General features: G+C 40.0%; 1 protein-coding gene across 1 annotated transcript in view; it reads right to left on the bottom strand.

The window, feature by feature from the left end:
• The window catches only part of SNTG1 (syntrophin gamma 1), a 399,274-nt gene that overhangs the window by 170,595 nt on the left and 212,341 nt on the right, over positions 1–16,338 (bottom strand). Inside the window, exons 3-4 of the mRNA XM_081258736.1 lie at positions 10,807–10,860; positions 3,126–3,260 (exon numbers count right to left, since the gene is read on the bottom strand). Coding sequence (XP_081114862.1) covers positions 3,126–3,260; positions 10,807–10,833 — 162 coding nt within the window. The 5' untranslated portion in view covers positions 10,834–10,860. The remainder of the gene's footprint in view (positions 1–3,125; positions 3,261–10,806; positions 10,861–16,338) is intronic.

Genomic DNA, 16,338 nt, shown 5'->3' with positions numbered 1-16,338 from the left:
CATTTTTGTTAGGGAAAAAGAAAGTAATTTTCTCCCAGAATAAAGCTGGTTGTTTCAAAATGCAAAAGAGGAAAAGGACAAACAATGGACATAGAAATTTGAAAACAGAGAGAGAGAGACAGAGAGAGAGGGAGAGTATTTTTTATGGTCAAGTTAGCTAAAAATTGAATTGTTATCTTTATAAATGTTTTTAAATTAAGCTTTAATACCAATAGTGTACTTATGTAACACTAAAACTTGGTTTTCTTTTCTATGCTAAAATGACAAATTTTCCTTGGACAATTGATCTGTTCTTGATAAGATATTCTGAAAGCTTTTTCTTTACCATTTAAGAAATCCACTTAGAAAGCAAAACTTTTGTATTTTATCAAAATTATTTCCTGTGTTTCATGTTCTTTTGTCATCTGGTCTTTGATTACTTAAGTAAACCAAGTCTTCTCAATATTAAAAGAGTTGTTTTGCTCAGAACAATGTAACCTTCTATATATGCCTTTGAAATCTTTTGTCACTTAATTAAATGTATCCTTAAATATTGTTTCATACTTATCTGTGACTCTATTTGTCAAGTGTCCAAACCATTTGATATTTTTGACAAACTTCCCAAAATTAAGATTCTAAATAATGTCTTTTTGACCTGGACATAATTTTGGGATGTTCCAGAGGGCCCCTGAAACATCTCAAAAGACTTGTTCTCTCTCCTCATGAAAGGGGAGACGTTAGGCTAATTAGGCTTATTTGACAGGTTATATGGGAAATACTGCCAAATAAAAAGTAATACTGATCTTTCTTTATGCTGTACTTGTATGGGTATATGTTATAAGTGTTCCTGAATTGTATAAAATTCCTAGAAGTCTAATATGTCCTGGTATAATGTTATCAGTCATAATTCTATTTATTTTCTTAAAATATTGTCTGTTACAAAAAATAACCACATCCCCTTGCCAATTCCAATACAATGAACTCTCATCAGATTTTTACTAATGAGCAGTTTTGAATCCTTTGTCATTTACAGTTATTGTTTTACTCTAATGTTTTTTCAGAAGTGTTCACGCAAAAGTACTTCATCTTCAAGGAGATTCCAGGAAAGGACTTTTGACAAGTACAGGTTTCTGTACTTGTCAGAACGCTAGAGACCCCCTGGTTTGTTAACCCCTCTCTCTGGTTAACAATCCCAAACTTGGGGAGATTTGCATCTAAGCTCCGCCTAGGCAAAGAAAACACACAAGGCAAGAGAAACATGGTTGCGTGGTCTATTCACCCTTAAGACTTTACTTGCCTCCACGGCTGGCACCTTTCCAGTCCTGAGCCACAGGTTCGGATGGGAATTACCAGGAAGCATTCATGATTCAGGGTTTGCTTCCTTTGGTAGGGCTGTCCCTCCCTGGTTAGGAGTAAACGTGAACGAGGCTACGATCAGGAACCTCTCATTAACTCTTGAAAGTATTGCAGAATCCACTATTAAAACAACAGCTGCCCAACAGAGATCCTTTGACTCTCTGGCCAAAGTTGTTTTTGATAAGAGGACAGCCCTTGATTAGCTTTTAGCTTGAGCCAGGAGGTGTCTGTGCCGTGGTCAGTACCGCCTGCTACACCTGGATTAACACTTCTGGAGAAGTTGACACTCACATACACAAGATCAAGCAACCTGGCTTAAAAAGGTGACTCCTTCAGTGGGGTCTTTCTATGACTTATTTGACTTCAGTTGGTTTGGGTCTTGACCATGACTCCAAAGTGCACTCCAAATACTGGGGATTATCTTGCTTATAACAATCATAGTAGTTTCCCTGGTGAATTGTGTTTTCCCCAGAGCTTTAAATCCAAGTTCTCTGCCACTAACCCCCAAGTAAATGATGTCCCTAATACAAGAAAAGGAACAACGAGAATGACCAACTTAGATATTGTGAACCCGAAGCCGTGAATGTCCCAGGGATTAAACAAAACAGCATGCCCTGTCAATACCATACAGAGGATCAGATAAAACCACGAGAGCTTCAGAGCAGTAGCTGAGAGTGGCGCTCATGCCTTACATTTTGATCACATCTCTCAGAGAAGCTGAGAGTCTGAGCAAAAGGGGAAAATTGTTAAAAAAGAGACAAAAGGCCCAAGATGGAATCACTTGTGTTAGGACCACGTCACCAGACTGAAACTTAATACTTAACCTAATTGAAGTTTCAGCCTCTCCCAGGACTGTCACCTTTAACCAGCCAACCTGGAATTCCCAGGTCAGCGCTAGTGAGTAAACCTCCTGCCCTCACAGACCCCATCTTTTCCCCTTAGGAGGACAACTTCCACTGAAACAAGACATTCTTTGGGAAAAATTTCCTTTTTCTGCCCCCTTTCTCCCTTTGAAAACCTCTTCTTTTAAACAGCCTGGCAGATGGGATGCTGCCCGATTCATGGATCATTGAACGAAGCTAATTAGATCTTTAAATTTGCTCAGTTAAAATTTTGTTATTTAACACACCTAAGGATGTCCTCCAGAGCTGCACTTCAGCACCAGGGAGCAGACCGATGGGTTCTGAGACAATTTATGGCTCCTTCAGAGACTGGATTAGCATCAGGGTCATACGTTAACTGTTCAGAGCACAGACAGAGCTTGCTACAGCACCTAGCTTGATTCTATCGAGGAGGCCCACAGAATTATTCATGCACAATCCCCTGGGGAGAAGCCTTGGCACTGAGTTCCGGAACCACTACCTAAAGTCTCCTGCTTCTCAGATGCCAAGAGTTGGGCTCCACCTTTGCACCACCTCTGAAGGTTCACTGTGATGCAAGATGTGATCAGGGCAGGGAAACTGCCATGCTCTGTTCTCACTTAGTCCTCGGTGTTGAAGTGTAGAACCCACTCTCTCATGATTACAAATACAAGTGTCACTCTAGTCACATAACGATAACTCAGAGTCAGTGACACACCGAGCTGGAGATGGGCCCAATGTACGCCTTTGGAGCCGAGTACAAGTCCTTATACAAGGACACTGCTTACTAATACTGAAAACAAAAATTACTGGCTCTGAGAGTAAGGGAAAGATTATTAAGTATTTTCTGTGAATAGACATTTTTATTAACAACAACAATAAAAAAAAAAAAAAAACGAGAAAACTTCAAGGGAAGGAAGAGCTACTTACACCAGAATAGAAAGGCTCACCAGACACACATATCACATCCTGTTCCTGGATCATCAGAATATCTTTGGCCAGGTGTAGCCGCACTTTGAAAGGCTCCGGATTACCATCCTGAAGCAAACAAATCCCTGTCTTTGTCTTCAGACAGAAAAAAAAAGAAAAAAGAAAGAAAAACAGAGAAAAGAATTATACTTAGTTTATAGATTATATTTTTATGGCTTATTTATAGCAAAACATGATGAATAACATCTGAAAGCTAGGGAAAATGCACTCTGATGAGTCTGAAACTTAATACAGGTACACAGAAAAGTATAACCTTTTCACATAAACTAGACCTCAGATAACAGAGATTATGTGAGAAAATCCCCACAAAGATTTGGAAAGTAAGGATTACAGTTTATACAGTATATTTGAAAAATAGTGAAAGTTTTGTTTAATACTTACAATCAATATAAATTTCATAATGGTTTTATTGAGATGTTATTCACACTGTATACAATTCAACCCTTTAAAGTGTTCAATGTTTTTAGTGTAGCAATATGCAGCCATTGCTATAACCAATTTTTGACCATTTTGATCACTCTGAAAAGAAGCCTAATATTCCCATCTCTCTATCCTCCCACACCCAGTCCTAGGCAACCACTCATCTACTTACTGTCTTTCTCACAGAATCTTAAACCTGTAAAAACATACCTTCTTATCTTCTCTACCCTCCACTATTTGATCAACCCATTCACCAGCACACATTCACTTTGTACAGAGGAGGGCACCGTGATAAAGAGGTGAAGAACTGCTTGAATTAACACAGCTAATTAAGACACAGCCTGGCTTGAGACCCCAGATTTTTGATTCCCTTTCCACTGTTTTTGCCTCACACATTTCTGGGAATTGTGAAAAGAGCCTGTGAATATTTCCAAACTTGTACTGCATGGCTTTAAACCATCAGCTTAGTGATCACAGAGGGAGTCCACACATCTTGTCCCTCCTGAAGCAGGTCGGGGTTATAATATTCGCCAGGTAAATGGAAATATTCCCCTTAGCAAGGGCACTTTATGGTCCCATTTATCAGAGATGCAAATGGAAATTCTTTTGGAACAATATAATCGCTGGCTGTTACTCTGAACTAAAAAGTCAACAAAAACAATGACTACCTTGCAAATTACATTTTCATTTAATAACCACTGAGCCATTCTTAATTTGGATAAAGGGAGAAGTACACAGAAACACATTTTTATCCTTACTATTTAATGAGCACAAAATCCCAGGCAAATAATATGAGAATTTCCCTTGGAATATAAATTAGATGTGGATTGCTAGGGGTTTGTTTCTTTAAAAGAATGTTCCATAATGTTGATGAGAATATACTTAGATACCGCAACTTCCAGAGATAACTCTTCCCGTAAATTGCTTTTTCCCATGTGAAAATACATACCATTATACCCTCTATTATATACAATGCTAAATTGGTCTGTAATTATTTTGTAAGTGTTATAATATCTTTTCAGGAAAAACAAGCTCTGCCAGGAACCATGATGGCATCAGTCCCTCCTCTGAGGCTATGCATAGCTGGGGCCCCTGAATCTCATCCATTAATCTACCACAGAGCTTAACTCAAGTGCGTATGTCTAAAAGACAAAAGAATGTCAGCAAAAGCAAATTAGATCTTCCTTAATACAGACACAATTTTTGTACATTTTTCACGTGGAAAAGTCTCTCATGCTTACAAGGTGATCTTGGCCAGGGGCCAACATTGGGACTTCTGAGATGCACGGGAGAGAGGGGCAGGAGATGATATCAAAGCTAAGGGAACATAACTGGGCACATTTGCTGATTTTTAGATGTACAGTACATTCCAAGCCATTTTCCCCCAGAAGTGTAACGGAATAGCTGGCACTCACAATAAAGCTCCGTCTCACCTTGTGGATGAAGAGGGGTTTGTCCCTGAGATCCCAGAAATACATTATTGTTACACATCAAAGCGATCGCAAAGATCGCCAGGGAAAGTTTGAGGAACTAAAGCACAGCTATGAGGTTTCTCTCATCACATTTCTGATATGGTCAAAGCTCCATTCACTCAAGTAATGTGTGAAATGTCGCCTAACTATTAGATGGTTGTCTGGAAAACAGAACACAGACTTGGAGCCCATGCTTGACTCTTCAGAGGACAAGAGTGAAGAAAAATAAAGAATGAGGCAGCTTTTTGTTAGAATTAAATATATCTATATCTATATCTATATCTGTATAGATATAGATATAGATATACCAATACATAGCTGTTTGGAGAAAATAAAAAACTGAGAGATAATGAAGCTAACAACACATTCACATTAAAGTACATTTTCCAGGCATTACAGATGTTACATTTATTCTATTATGAAAATTCAGCTTATGGACATGAAAATACATTAAAAATCCGACACACACATCCACTTTGCCAATACTGTGTAACATTAAAAGTGAGTCAGACATGAATTAGACAATCATCTTTGGCCTCAGAGTATTCCTACTTCTAAAAATGTACCTGTATAAATAACATGCAGTATGATATTGGAGCACTTGATACAGGAGCAACATAGAGAAAGGACTTAACTATTCATGAGAGAAGGGGCACTAGAGGAGGCTCTGTAGATAGAAAAATGTGTGGCTTGTCTTGAAAAAATAAATCGAGAGAACAATAATTAGAGAAGGTAAAAGTAATTTTATCCAAAAGGCAAAAACTTGAGTGAACATACAGAAGCATGAGAATGCATGGTCCCTGGATGCTGGAGAACGCAGCCCCGAGGCCGAGCCCGTGGTATGTGGGAGGGGCCGCGCCAGAAGGGCAGGGGGCGGGGCGGTCAGGTCCCTGTATGGTGTGCCCAGCGTGTGACCGGGTGGGAGGTGCCATGGAGGAATCTAAGAGCAGTGACATAACATAAACGTTTAGAGTTAGGTCTTATGAATATATTTCTTACAGCAGAGAAGAAGATGGATAGGGATTGGGGAAGTGAGAACATAGTTACTGTTGCAGAAACATAAACCTTGAGCAGGAAACTTTGGGGATGGGAAGCAACTGGATCAGACCCGGAGCTGCTACAGTGGATGGAAGAAGAGGGGTAAAATCCATCTGGGGCGCCCCCTAGCTCAGAGCAGCACTGCTGGACTGGCGTCACCACTGTGAAAGGCGGGCATATATCTCACTTACTCGTACTGTGTGCCCCGAAGTATTAATCCCCTTGACTCTGATAACCCAGGGCAGCCATCCTCGTGGACAGGACCGAAGCAGAGGCGCAGAGATGGGTGAGAGTCAGGATTTGAACCCGGGCTGCCCGGCTCCAGGCTCCAGGCCCTTATCCCCTGGCCCTGGTCCCCTCACGCAGAGGTCTTTGAGGGGATGCCTCCCCCAGTCTTCCCACATATGAGGACAAGGCTATCCGTGTCTTTCACCAGGTAGCACTTTGGTTACCAAGCATCTCCTTATGGGAGTGCAGAGAGTTCTGAGAAGGACACCATCCCATCTTGAAACAGCCATTCTTCATGGATCAGAGTGATGGCCAGTGAGGGAAAAATGAGACAGAAACCACTCTGGGCCTGATGGATGCTTTCCCTGCCAAAGCTAGGCTGCTGAGGGAGCACAGGACACTAGCAGATACCGGGAGAGGCTTGACCCACATGGGCTCATCCCCCATGGACTGCTACAGGGGTGAGAACGGGCAACAGGACACTGAGAGTGGCCACTGGTGCAGCACAAACTAAAACATGGAGGGCTGCAAAGTCTTTACAGATCTGTGGACCCAGGTTGTTCAAAAAATAAAAAAAAAATCATTCAAATAATGATCAGTCCCACATTTTAGTATAAACTTAAGACCTGCACTCAGCTTCTTTTTCTTTACTAACATAACAGTCATTTGTCTTCAGACTTTTTAAACTGGGGATGCATCACGCATGAGTGAGGAAATGCATGTGCTGCATATAACATACAAATATATTACATAATTATAAAACATACGTAAAACTTGAAGAGTGATCAGTACATTCAAAGGTTGTTTTCCTGTCCCTGATGGATGATCCTACATTGCAGCTGGATTTTGCAAAACCCACACTGAAGACTATTTGCTTAGAGGAATATTAAAAGGCAATATCTCTTAATTACTTAAAAGGCAATATTTTTAAACATCTAGTCATTGACTTGTTTTCTGTGAATCAATGAAGTGTGTTCATGAATTTACATGGATTTACTCTTTGTTTTAAAAACAAACCTCACATGTAAACTTATTAAGAATGTATGCTTTGCATAAACCAAGTACCTATGGAAGTTTAAAAAGTAGACTATCACTCACTTTCTACTTGAAACTTAAGACCTCCTTAATTTAGGTTCTAGTCCTTGAAAGAATACAAACTGTATTTTCATGAAACTTTAATATCTGTGTTCCTTTAACCTTGAAGTGTGGAATTTTCAATATCAGATATAATAAACTGCAAGAAACTAGGCAGAGACCATTCTATGCACGATAGTCTTTTAGGAATCCTCATATTTCTGTATTTTGGTTGCCAAATCTAATTTAACTTGTCCTGTAAGCCTATAGTTGTAAGTGATATGTAATTCCTTATACTGTACCATCTTGTAGTAGCAGTGCACTAAATGCCGATTTCACACAAGACGTTTCAAACTGTGTTTTACCCTTTCCTTTCCCTGCTGGGATGGTGTCTTACCTGGCCTCCTCCTTAGCTAAATTCCAGCCACTTTTCAAGCACTTGCACAAAACTTGTATCTCCTTGCAATCTTCAGAGACCCTTCCATCCAAAGATGAGTCCTTAATATTTGGAACTCAGGGCTTTCATTGAATAAATACATTCACCTAAAAATTAATTGTGTATTTAGGCATGACATGTAGTGACTTCCATGACATTTAGTTCCATGTCACATCACCTGACTTCACCTTATATGCTGTTATCTAAAGAAAATCTTAATAAGTTATTACTCTTTTCATTTTTAAGGATTATTAATCTATAGAACCTAGTACAGTCTTTTATTCATAGTGGGATTTTCAATACTTGTTGATTGAATCATAGTCACAGATTATATGTTATTATATGAGACTAAATTATAAGTGTGCATGAATTATTAAATTATTAAATGTTATAGAGAAATATGTATTTTCATACACAACACCTAGATGTGATCCTATTTTAAAGAATGTGGATATGAAAGTGAACTATGAGGAAAACCCACACTAAAGATAGAATGTTGGCTCACTGGAACACATAGTTATTTTGACGACACTTTTAAAGGCAGAGAAGTCAGTACTTCTGCATAGCCTGGCTATGCATTTCTTCTATAATGTGGGTTTTGCATTTGTCCTGATTGTATTCTCTCTCTTCATTTTTGTTTCTTGTCAGATTTTTGAATCCCAATTACTTAAAATAATTACAACATTTTCTTTTTAAGAGAAGAATTTTTTAAACAATAAATGACCCTCCTTTAAAAAAGAAGTCTGTATTAGATAATTAAGATGTTTAAATGAAACTTATCTAGCCACACTTGTATTCCTTCACAAAGAAGAGACTTCTTGGCATCACACATTCTCATCAATTCAAGGATCTCATCCTTGAAATGCAATGGTAATATTCTATCTGGATCTGTCTGATGGACGTGGATATGAAATTTTCATCTTTAGTAGTTTATTATCAGTCAAGAGAAGGTCAAGAGAAAACAAGTTTCATTTAGTGTATCTTTGATATAATTTTCAGCAATGTAGTACTTCAGAAAGAGGCCCAAACTTAGACTCAGGCATTCCAAGCTCTACATTATGGTTTTGCTTTTACCTAATTCATTAAATGTCACTCAGCATTCTCGTAACAGCTCTCCATTGGCTCACCTGCAAAGTGGCAGAGTTAAGCTAAATTGTCTTTAAGGTGCAGGTCCACCTAAACGTTCTAAGACTGTGAATTTCTGGCAAACTCTTTGCTTCCGGTCCGTCTTCAGGGTGATTTGAGCGTCCTCAGGGCACCATAGAGTCCTGCATCGCCTCCAGTCCAGCCAGCATGTGGCAGACGCGCGGGAACTGCTCTGACAGTTTTGAGTAGGTCTGCTCCACGCTGGCAGCACTGAAATGGTGAGACCCTCAAGGGGTCACTGCCAGAAAGCACGAACATCTACTACAGAAGTAAGGGTAAGAGGACCCCAATGGTATCACCACTGTGAAATACAGCTGAACCTGAGAAAGAACTTGATGTATGTTTCAAAGCAACGAATCAAAACATTCTGTGTAAGAAATGCCCTGGGAAATCAATCTTATACAGCCTTTCACATCCAAGGTGAACCATGTGTTAGAAACATTGGCCACTGTCCAGTCTCTACCACATGCATCTCCGATGTGTGTCACGTGGTCTCATTCACACAAATATCCGTGCAGATTGATGGGTGCTTTACCACCCAAAACGTAAGATAAAACTTTAAAAGAAATTGTAGGTTGACTACATTCATACAAAACTAACAGTATGATAACATGTACTCTATTTACAACCAGAAATGACACAATTAAAATTTATGCTTCTAAGTTTAAGCTCGGAAAACAGTCATTTTTTTTTTAAAGTATGAACCTTTGAAAGGGGCTGAATTAAAAGATGAATAAGTTACACATTCTGACCTCATAATATTCAGGGTAGCATGTGAGAGAGGTTTGTAAACGAATAGCTATAATATAATATAATTTGAAAAGTGCTAGCATGTATAAAGTATTTTAAAAAGTATTACCATACTTAAACTTTGAAAATAAAAAAATAAAAAATAAGCATAAGTATTGAAGGAACGAAAGTAATTTATTATTTTCTCTGAACAACCTAAAATTGAACCTACTGTGACAAATATTTTTTTAAAAAAGATATTTTTGCAAGAAATTTAACACACGACATTTCACTAAAAGAACAATTTTGACAAATGCTAATACTGAAGATTTTTTAAACTTTATTAGAGGTAATCTAGTTATGGCTGTTTTTTTCTTGGGTTATTTATACATACTAAAATATTTTAAAACTTTTAAGCAAATATGAAATATTTTAACATATGAATATTTGCATTTTGCCTAAAGAGTGAAAAGACAATGCTTTGAATGTTGCATGGAAAGATAATCTTTCTTCCTAAAGAAGAAGAGCTGCATTCCTGGGGCCCCAAGTCCATGCACTGTTGACTGCACACTTGAATGGATGGCCTTTCACATCCTTGAAAGAGCAATGAATGCATCACTTCCGCTCACCCCGAATGTGATGACAGCTCTACAGAGAGTCGCCATACATCAGTACTTAATACTGAAATACTTAAAGAATGTGGGAATCATAAAATCAAAGGCTTTTAGTGCTGAAAGGGACCTTAGATGTCTTCTAATTTCTAACCATTTATGTGAAAAGAATTAGTTCCAGCTCTTTCACTAGCTGAAGCCTTCAGCGCATAGTTTGTAGGGAGAGACAATTCAGTCCAATGAAACATGCGCCAGTCTTCTTGAAGGAAGACTGCAATCCCGGGGCTTCCCCAGGCCCGTGAGGCCTTTCCAGTCTTGCAGAGACAGCTCGTGCTCTGGAAACGCCGTGGGCCCATCACCCGTCCCTCTGTGGAAAGCCATTTTCCACGTCAATACGTAAGGGTGGGCCCAGCCTCCCTGTCTATCACCTGTTTCCCCTCATCGAAAATGGAAGGCATCCGACCTACCTCCTCACAGGCAGTCCTGAAATCCATGTGCTGCAGCACCGCAAAGGATGTCGTCTGAAAAGACAGAGAAAGGCCGTCAAGCACAGCATCGAGGTGCAGAGAGGAGGTCGTAACGAAGTGCAATAAACGAGGCAGCGGAGCCAGCGGGCAAACTGTTCACAGCCACCGGTAAGGACAAGAACTCCCAGGGGACAAGGAAGAGACGGCAGGAGGAGATGAAACGTCTTCACCTCCAGCTTCTGCGAAGAATAACCCTACGGCCATGGCTCCGCGGGCCGAGGACATGCATTACCAGGCCCCTCTCCCTCCACTCAGCATCTGGATGGGACCCCGGGCGGGACTGGACTCCTGGTCAGGGGCTGGTTCATCCCTGCATCCACTCTGAAACCCCACTTGGCAGCTGGGGAAGAAACTGCAAAAGGAGTAATTAAAAGTTGCCTTTCATGTGGTTATGTCGTGACAAAAGGTTGACTAATCTTTCTCTTTTTAATTAAAAAGCTACATGCATGAATAATTCTCTCCGGAACTTAAAATGTAGTTCACAAACAGAGTGATCTAAGAAAGCAAGCTATTTATCAGGGTGAATAATATAAAGATAAATCAATGTATGAAATAACTAATACAGATTCATTTAGTGGTCACTGTAATATCTAAATGATAGGCATAGACTTAAATGCACATAAATGCATATGTCTTGTTTTATTTTAAATGCTTTTGGAGAGTTTTGTTTTCATTATGTGACGAACTTAATAAAACTAAAGGTTGTCGTAGAAAATTGACATCCTGTCAGTATAAAAAATGCGGAGCCAAAATATAACAGTTTAGGTAAATGAGACTCCCAAGTAAAATGAATGGTGAATTCTGAAATAGAAGACTTTATACACCTCAAATTACTGCTCCTCTCAGCTTTGGGGATGGTAAACTATCTTGTCCTCTTTGTCATTTTCTGTTGTGTGAGACTGATGAACGCTTGATCAAGTGTGAATGGAATGGAGTATGTTGTCACTGGATTATTATTGTTGCCTTTGAAAGAAAAGAGATTGACCAGTTTCGGTAGTAATTGAACAGCCACATAAGATACTATTTTCCATAACTAAGTCTTGTGGGTTGTGAGCCTGATTTGGCTTGGCTGGAAAGCATAGGGAGGCAGATTTTAGTGAAGTTACGTAAGAACAAACCATCAGCAAATAGAAGGGCGATTGGATGTTGAAACTATAACCTGATGATATGAATTATTTATTTAGTGTCCGTGAGAAATTTGCCATTAGTTTAACTATTATTTTTCAAAATTGCTCTTAAGATTGTATTTAAAAGAACTGCAAATATCTACTTACCGCCAACTCTGACATGAAGTTATTCCTTTTCCATAAAAGTAGGAGAACTTCAGTATTTACTGATTACATAAAAACATGGTGTCTCTAGAATCAATTTCCTGCTACTAAATGCAACCAGAGAAAATAGACATGAAGGTATTTAACCACCATGTAAACTTAATCTCTATTTGAGTAGGGGGTGTATCTATGCCTTCTACCATTTTTAACACATCTTCCTTGTTTTCTTAATTTTCCATTGGCTTTCATGAAAATATCTGGTAATAATATCAGGTATTTATTCAGAAAAAAATTAATGTAATATGCAAAGCAATTGAATTATTAGGTAACATAAATTTCATAGCTATCATAAAACTGTTTTCAGTGATTATAAACTTAAAAACTGGAATAAAAGTTGTGTTTTATATGTTTAAAAATTTCTGAGACCTTTTCTGTACAAAGTTTTACATTAGAGTGGTTTTAGATTTACAGAAATATTGTGAAAACAGCACAGAGGGCTCCCACATACCCCACACACCTTTCCCTCTGTTATTCACATCTTACATTTATGCACACCATGCCTTAGTATGGCACGTGGTGTATAACATTGTTACAGCTAATGAACCAGTACTGTGATCTTATTGTTAAGGCCCTACTTCTTTGAAAGTTCCTTGTTTTTACCCCCCAGTGTCCTCTATAGTTTCCAGGATCCCATCCCAGATGCAACATTATATTTAATCACCGTGTCTCGTCATGCTCCTCTTGGCTATGACAATTTCTCAGACTTTCCTTTTTTTAATGACTCTGGCAGTTTTGAGGATCAGTGGTAATTTGTAGAATGTTCTTCCATTGGGATTATTCTGACGTTTTTCTCATGACTGCAGTGGGGTCGTGGGTTTTGGAGAGGAAGACCAGAGATAAATGCCGCTTTACCACCTCACGTCAGAGAATCACAGTCAGCGCGCCTTATCCCTGCTGCTGAGGCTGACCTTGATGGTCTGGCTGAGATGACGTCTATCAGGTCTCTCACCATAAGCTCCTCTTGGTCCCACTGTCCACACTGCACTCTCTAGAGACAAGTCACTACAAGCAGCCCACGCTTAAAGGGTGGGGAGTTATGCTTCTCCTCCTTGAGGGTTGAGTATCTACAGGGATTATTTGGAATTGCTCTAGACAGGAGATACATCTATTCTTCCCCATTTATTTGTTTATCCAATCATTTGCTTAGGACCTCTCAGCTGACAGAGCAAGGAATATATGTGCATATGATAACCCGTGTTGGAATGCATGCATTTATAAAGATTTCCATGCATAAGCATCTGTATCTTTGTTAAGCTAACCGTGAGCTCTTAGTGATGTTTGCGTCTCTAACACATGACTACATGGGCCTTCCTAATTTCTCCCCTTGTCTGTTGGTAGATTCCCACTCCTGCAGGGACCCACCATTCACTTACCTAGTTGTTCAGCCCCAGCGTACAGGGACAGCCACACAGGAACTGTTAACACATATCCATGTGGGAAACAATTTTATCCACTAGAGCACAGTTTATGTTGCCTTTAATATTACAAGCTGCACTCATTTCCAAAATGATGAGTGTGAACCCCTTTTCTCCTCCCCCATTTCAGTGAGATTATTTCAGACCTTGTATTACAGTTAGACTCTTTGCCATAATAGGGTCTCCTGACCCCCTAAGAATTTTTTTGAATTTTCATACATCAAGTTGACTGCGCTTTACACTTCCACGGGATTTGACAAATGCATAGTGTCATGCATCCACCACTACAGCATCACACAGACCACTTCACAGACCTGAAGAGTCCCCTGTGCTCCACCTGTGCAGCCCTCCTTCCCTCCCTGTGAACCCCTGGTCAACCAATGATCTTTTTTTTTTTTTTTTTTTTTTTTTTTTGCGGTAGGCGGGCCGCTCACTGCTGTGGCCTCTCCCCCTGCGGAGCACAGGCTCCGGACGCGCAGGCCCAGCGCCATGGCTCACGGGCCCAGCTGCTCCGCGGCATGCGGGATCCTCCCAGACCGGGGCACGAACCCGTGTCCCCTGCATCGGCAGGCGGACTCCCAACCACTGCGCCACCAGGGAAGCCCAACCAATGATCTTTTTACTATCTCTACAGTTGTGATTTTTCCAGAATGTCATATAATTGGCATCGTACAGGACAGAGTCTTTTAAGACTGTCTTTTAAAATTTAGAAATATGCATTTAAGGTGTACCCATGTAATTTCATGGCTCAATAGGTCATTTATTTTTATCGGGATAAAATTCCATTGCTAGGAAGCACCACAATTACACTTATCCAGTCAAAATTACGCTAACCATCCACCTTAAACACAACCATGACTAGCTGAGGTGCTTGCTGAGGGCAAAGGTAGTAGAAGGTAGTTTTCAATACCAGTTACAACCATGTGTCCAGCTGTAGAAATGAGAACTGTAATTGTATGAGGATTTCTTCCTTACTTTATTATAAATATGATGATGGAAATCTTTATTTTTCCTTCTTGTATCCCCTTGTGATCTAACATAAGTTAGAATGGGAATTGAGCACAGCATGTCCATCACATTTCATCCTTCTCATCACATTGCCACACGCAGCAACACAGGGACAGGGAAAGCAGCCCTCCAGGGGCAGCCTGTGCCAAGCTGACGTGGGTGTCCCAGTGGAGGGGCCAGCAGCTAGCCCCCAGCCCTCAGCTGAGAACTCTCCTGTCCCCGCTTGCTCTGTCCCCTTAGAAAGAGACCTCCTTTTTTTTTTTTTTTGCGGTACGCGGGCCTCTCACTGTTGTGGCCTCTCCCGTTGCGGAGCACAGGCTACGGATGCGCAGGCTCAGCGGCCATGGCTCACGGGCCCAGCCGCTCCGCGGCATATGGGATCCTCCCGGACCGGGGCACGAACCCGTATCCCCTGCATCGGCAGGCGGACTCTCAACCACTGCGCCACCAGGGAGGCCCGAGACTTCCTTTTAAGGCCATTTTTGGCAGGCCTTGAGATTATGGAGGGCATTTTTTGCACTTTTTAGCATATATATATATATATATATATATATATATATATATACATATATACATATATACATATATATATATATAATTATTTTTTCCCTAAATGTTCTATCAGTTTTGGTCAGCTATGCTTACTCTGCTTGTGTGCAAAGTTGTCAAGAAGTTTTGGAATTTTCTGTCTCTCTTTGAGATTTTTTTTTTAATGAAACAACTCCAATCTCTTATTGATGTTTTGATAACTTACAGGGACTCTAAATGTCTACTCTGATTTTACAGCACTTAAATGTGTATTTAGGCAATTATGTCAGGTCTTTAAGTCATGTTTTTCTTAGTGCTAACTCATTTTCACCCAATCTATTTAGCTAGATTTTTATATTTCTGAGCGAATATTTACTTTTAATTATAGAGTTTTGATAATACTCCACGAAAAAGAGAAGAAAGTATTTTTCAACACTTAATACTTAGAAAAAAAGAAGGAATTCTGGAAATTTATGAATACCACAACAAATGAGAAAAATCAGAAATGAAATGAAATCAGAAGTCAGAAATACCAAATCAGAAATGAAACAAACAGGATGTTGAAAGAGACATATGTGCCAAAGGGAGCCCTCCAAAAATTTCTGGAATGCCTATTTTGCAAAAATTGTCTCCTCCTCCAAATCTAGAAAATGGATAAAATACGTGAAATTATGTACAAAGTTGTAAAGCCTTGTCACTGTGCACAGAAATAAACCAGGAAAGGATATATAAGTGGGTGTCAATATTCATGTTGCTACACAATCAATATTTTTTTTTCCAATTTTTTTTTTTTTTTTTTTTTTTTTTTTTTTGGTACACGGGCCTCTCACTGCTGTGGCCTCTTCCGTTACAGAGCACAGGCTCCAGACGCACAGGCTCAGCGGCCAAGGCTCACGGGCCCAGCTGCTCCACGGCATGTGGGATCTTCCCGGACCGGGGCACGAACCCGTGTCCCCTGAATCGGCAGGCAGACTCTCAACCACTGCGCCACCAGGGAAGCCCCTTTTTCTTCCATTTTCCCCCAAAGTTTTGATTAATAAAGATGCTGGCTTCACAGTGCCTCGATTTTACCACTCAAACACTTCAGCCACGTGGCTTTATATCAAACCTCTAACTCATCCACCCTCTCTGTATCCTCAGCTCCTGAATTCCACAAGCACCGGGTCCATTCCACGTGGACGTCCTATGCA

This window comes from Mesoplodon bidens (genome assembly GCF_964165515.1).
Source record: "Mesoplodon bidens genome assembly, chromosome: 16".
NCBI lineage: Eukaryota > Metazoa > Chordata > Mammalia > Artiodactyla > Ziphiidae > Mesoplodon > Mesoplodon bidens.
The sequence above is the reverse complement of the archived record's forward strand: the minus strand, read 5'-3'. Positions and strand labels throughout refer to the sequence as shown.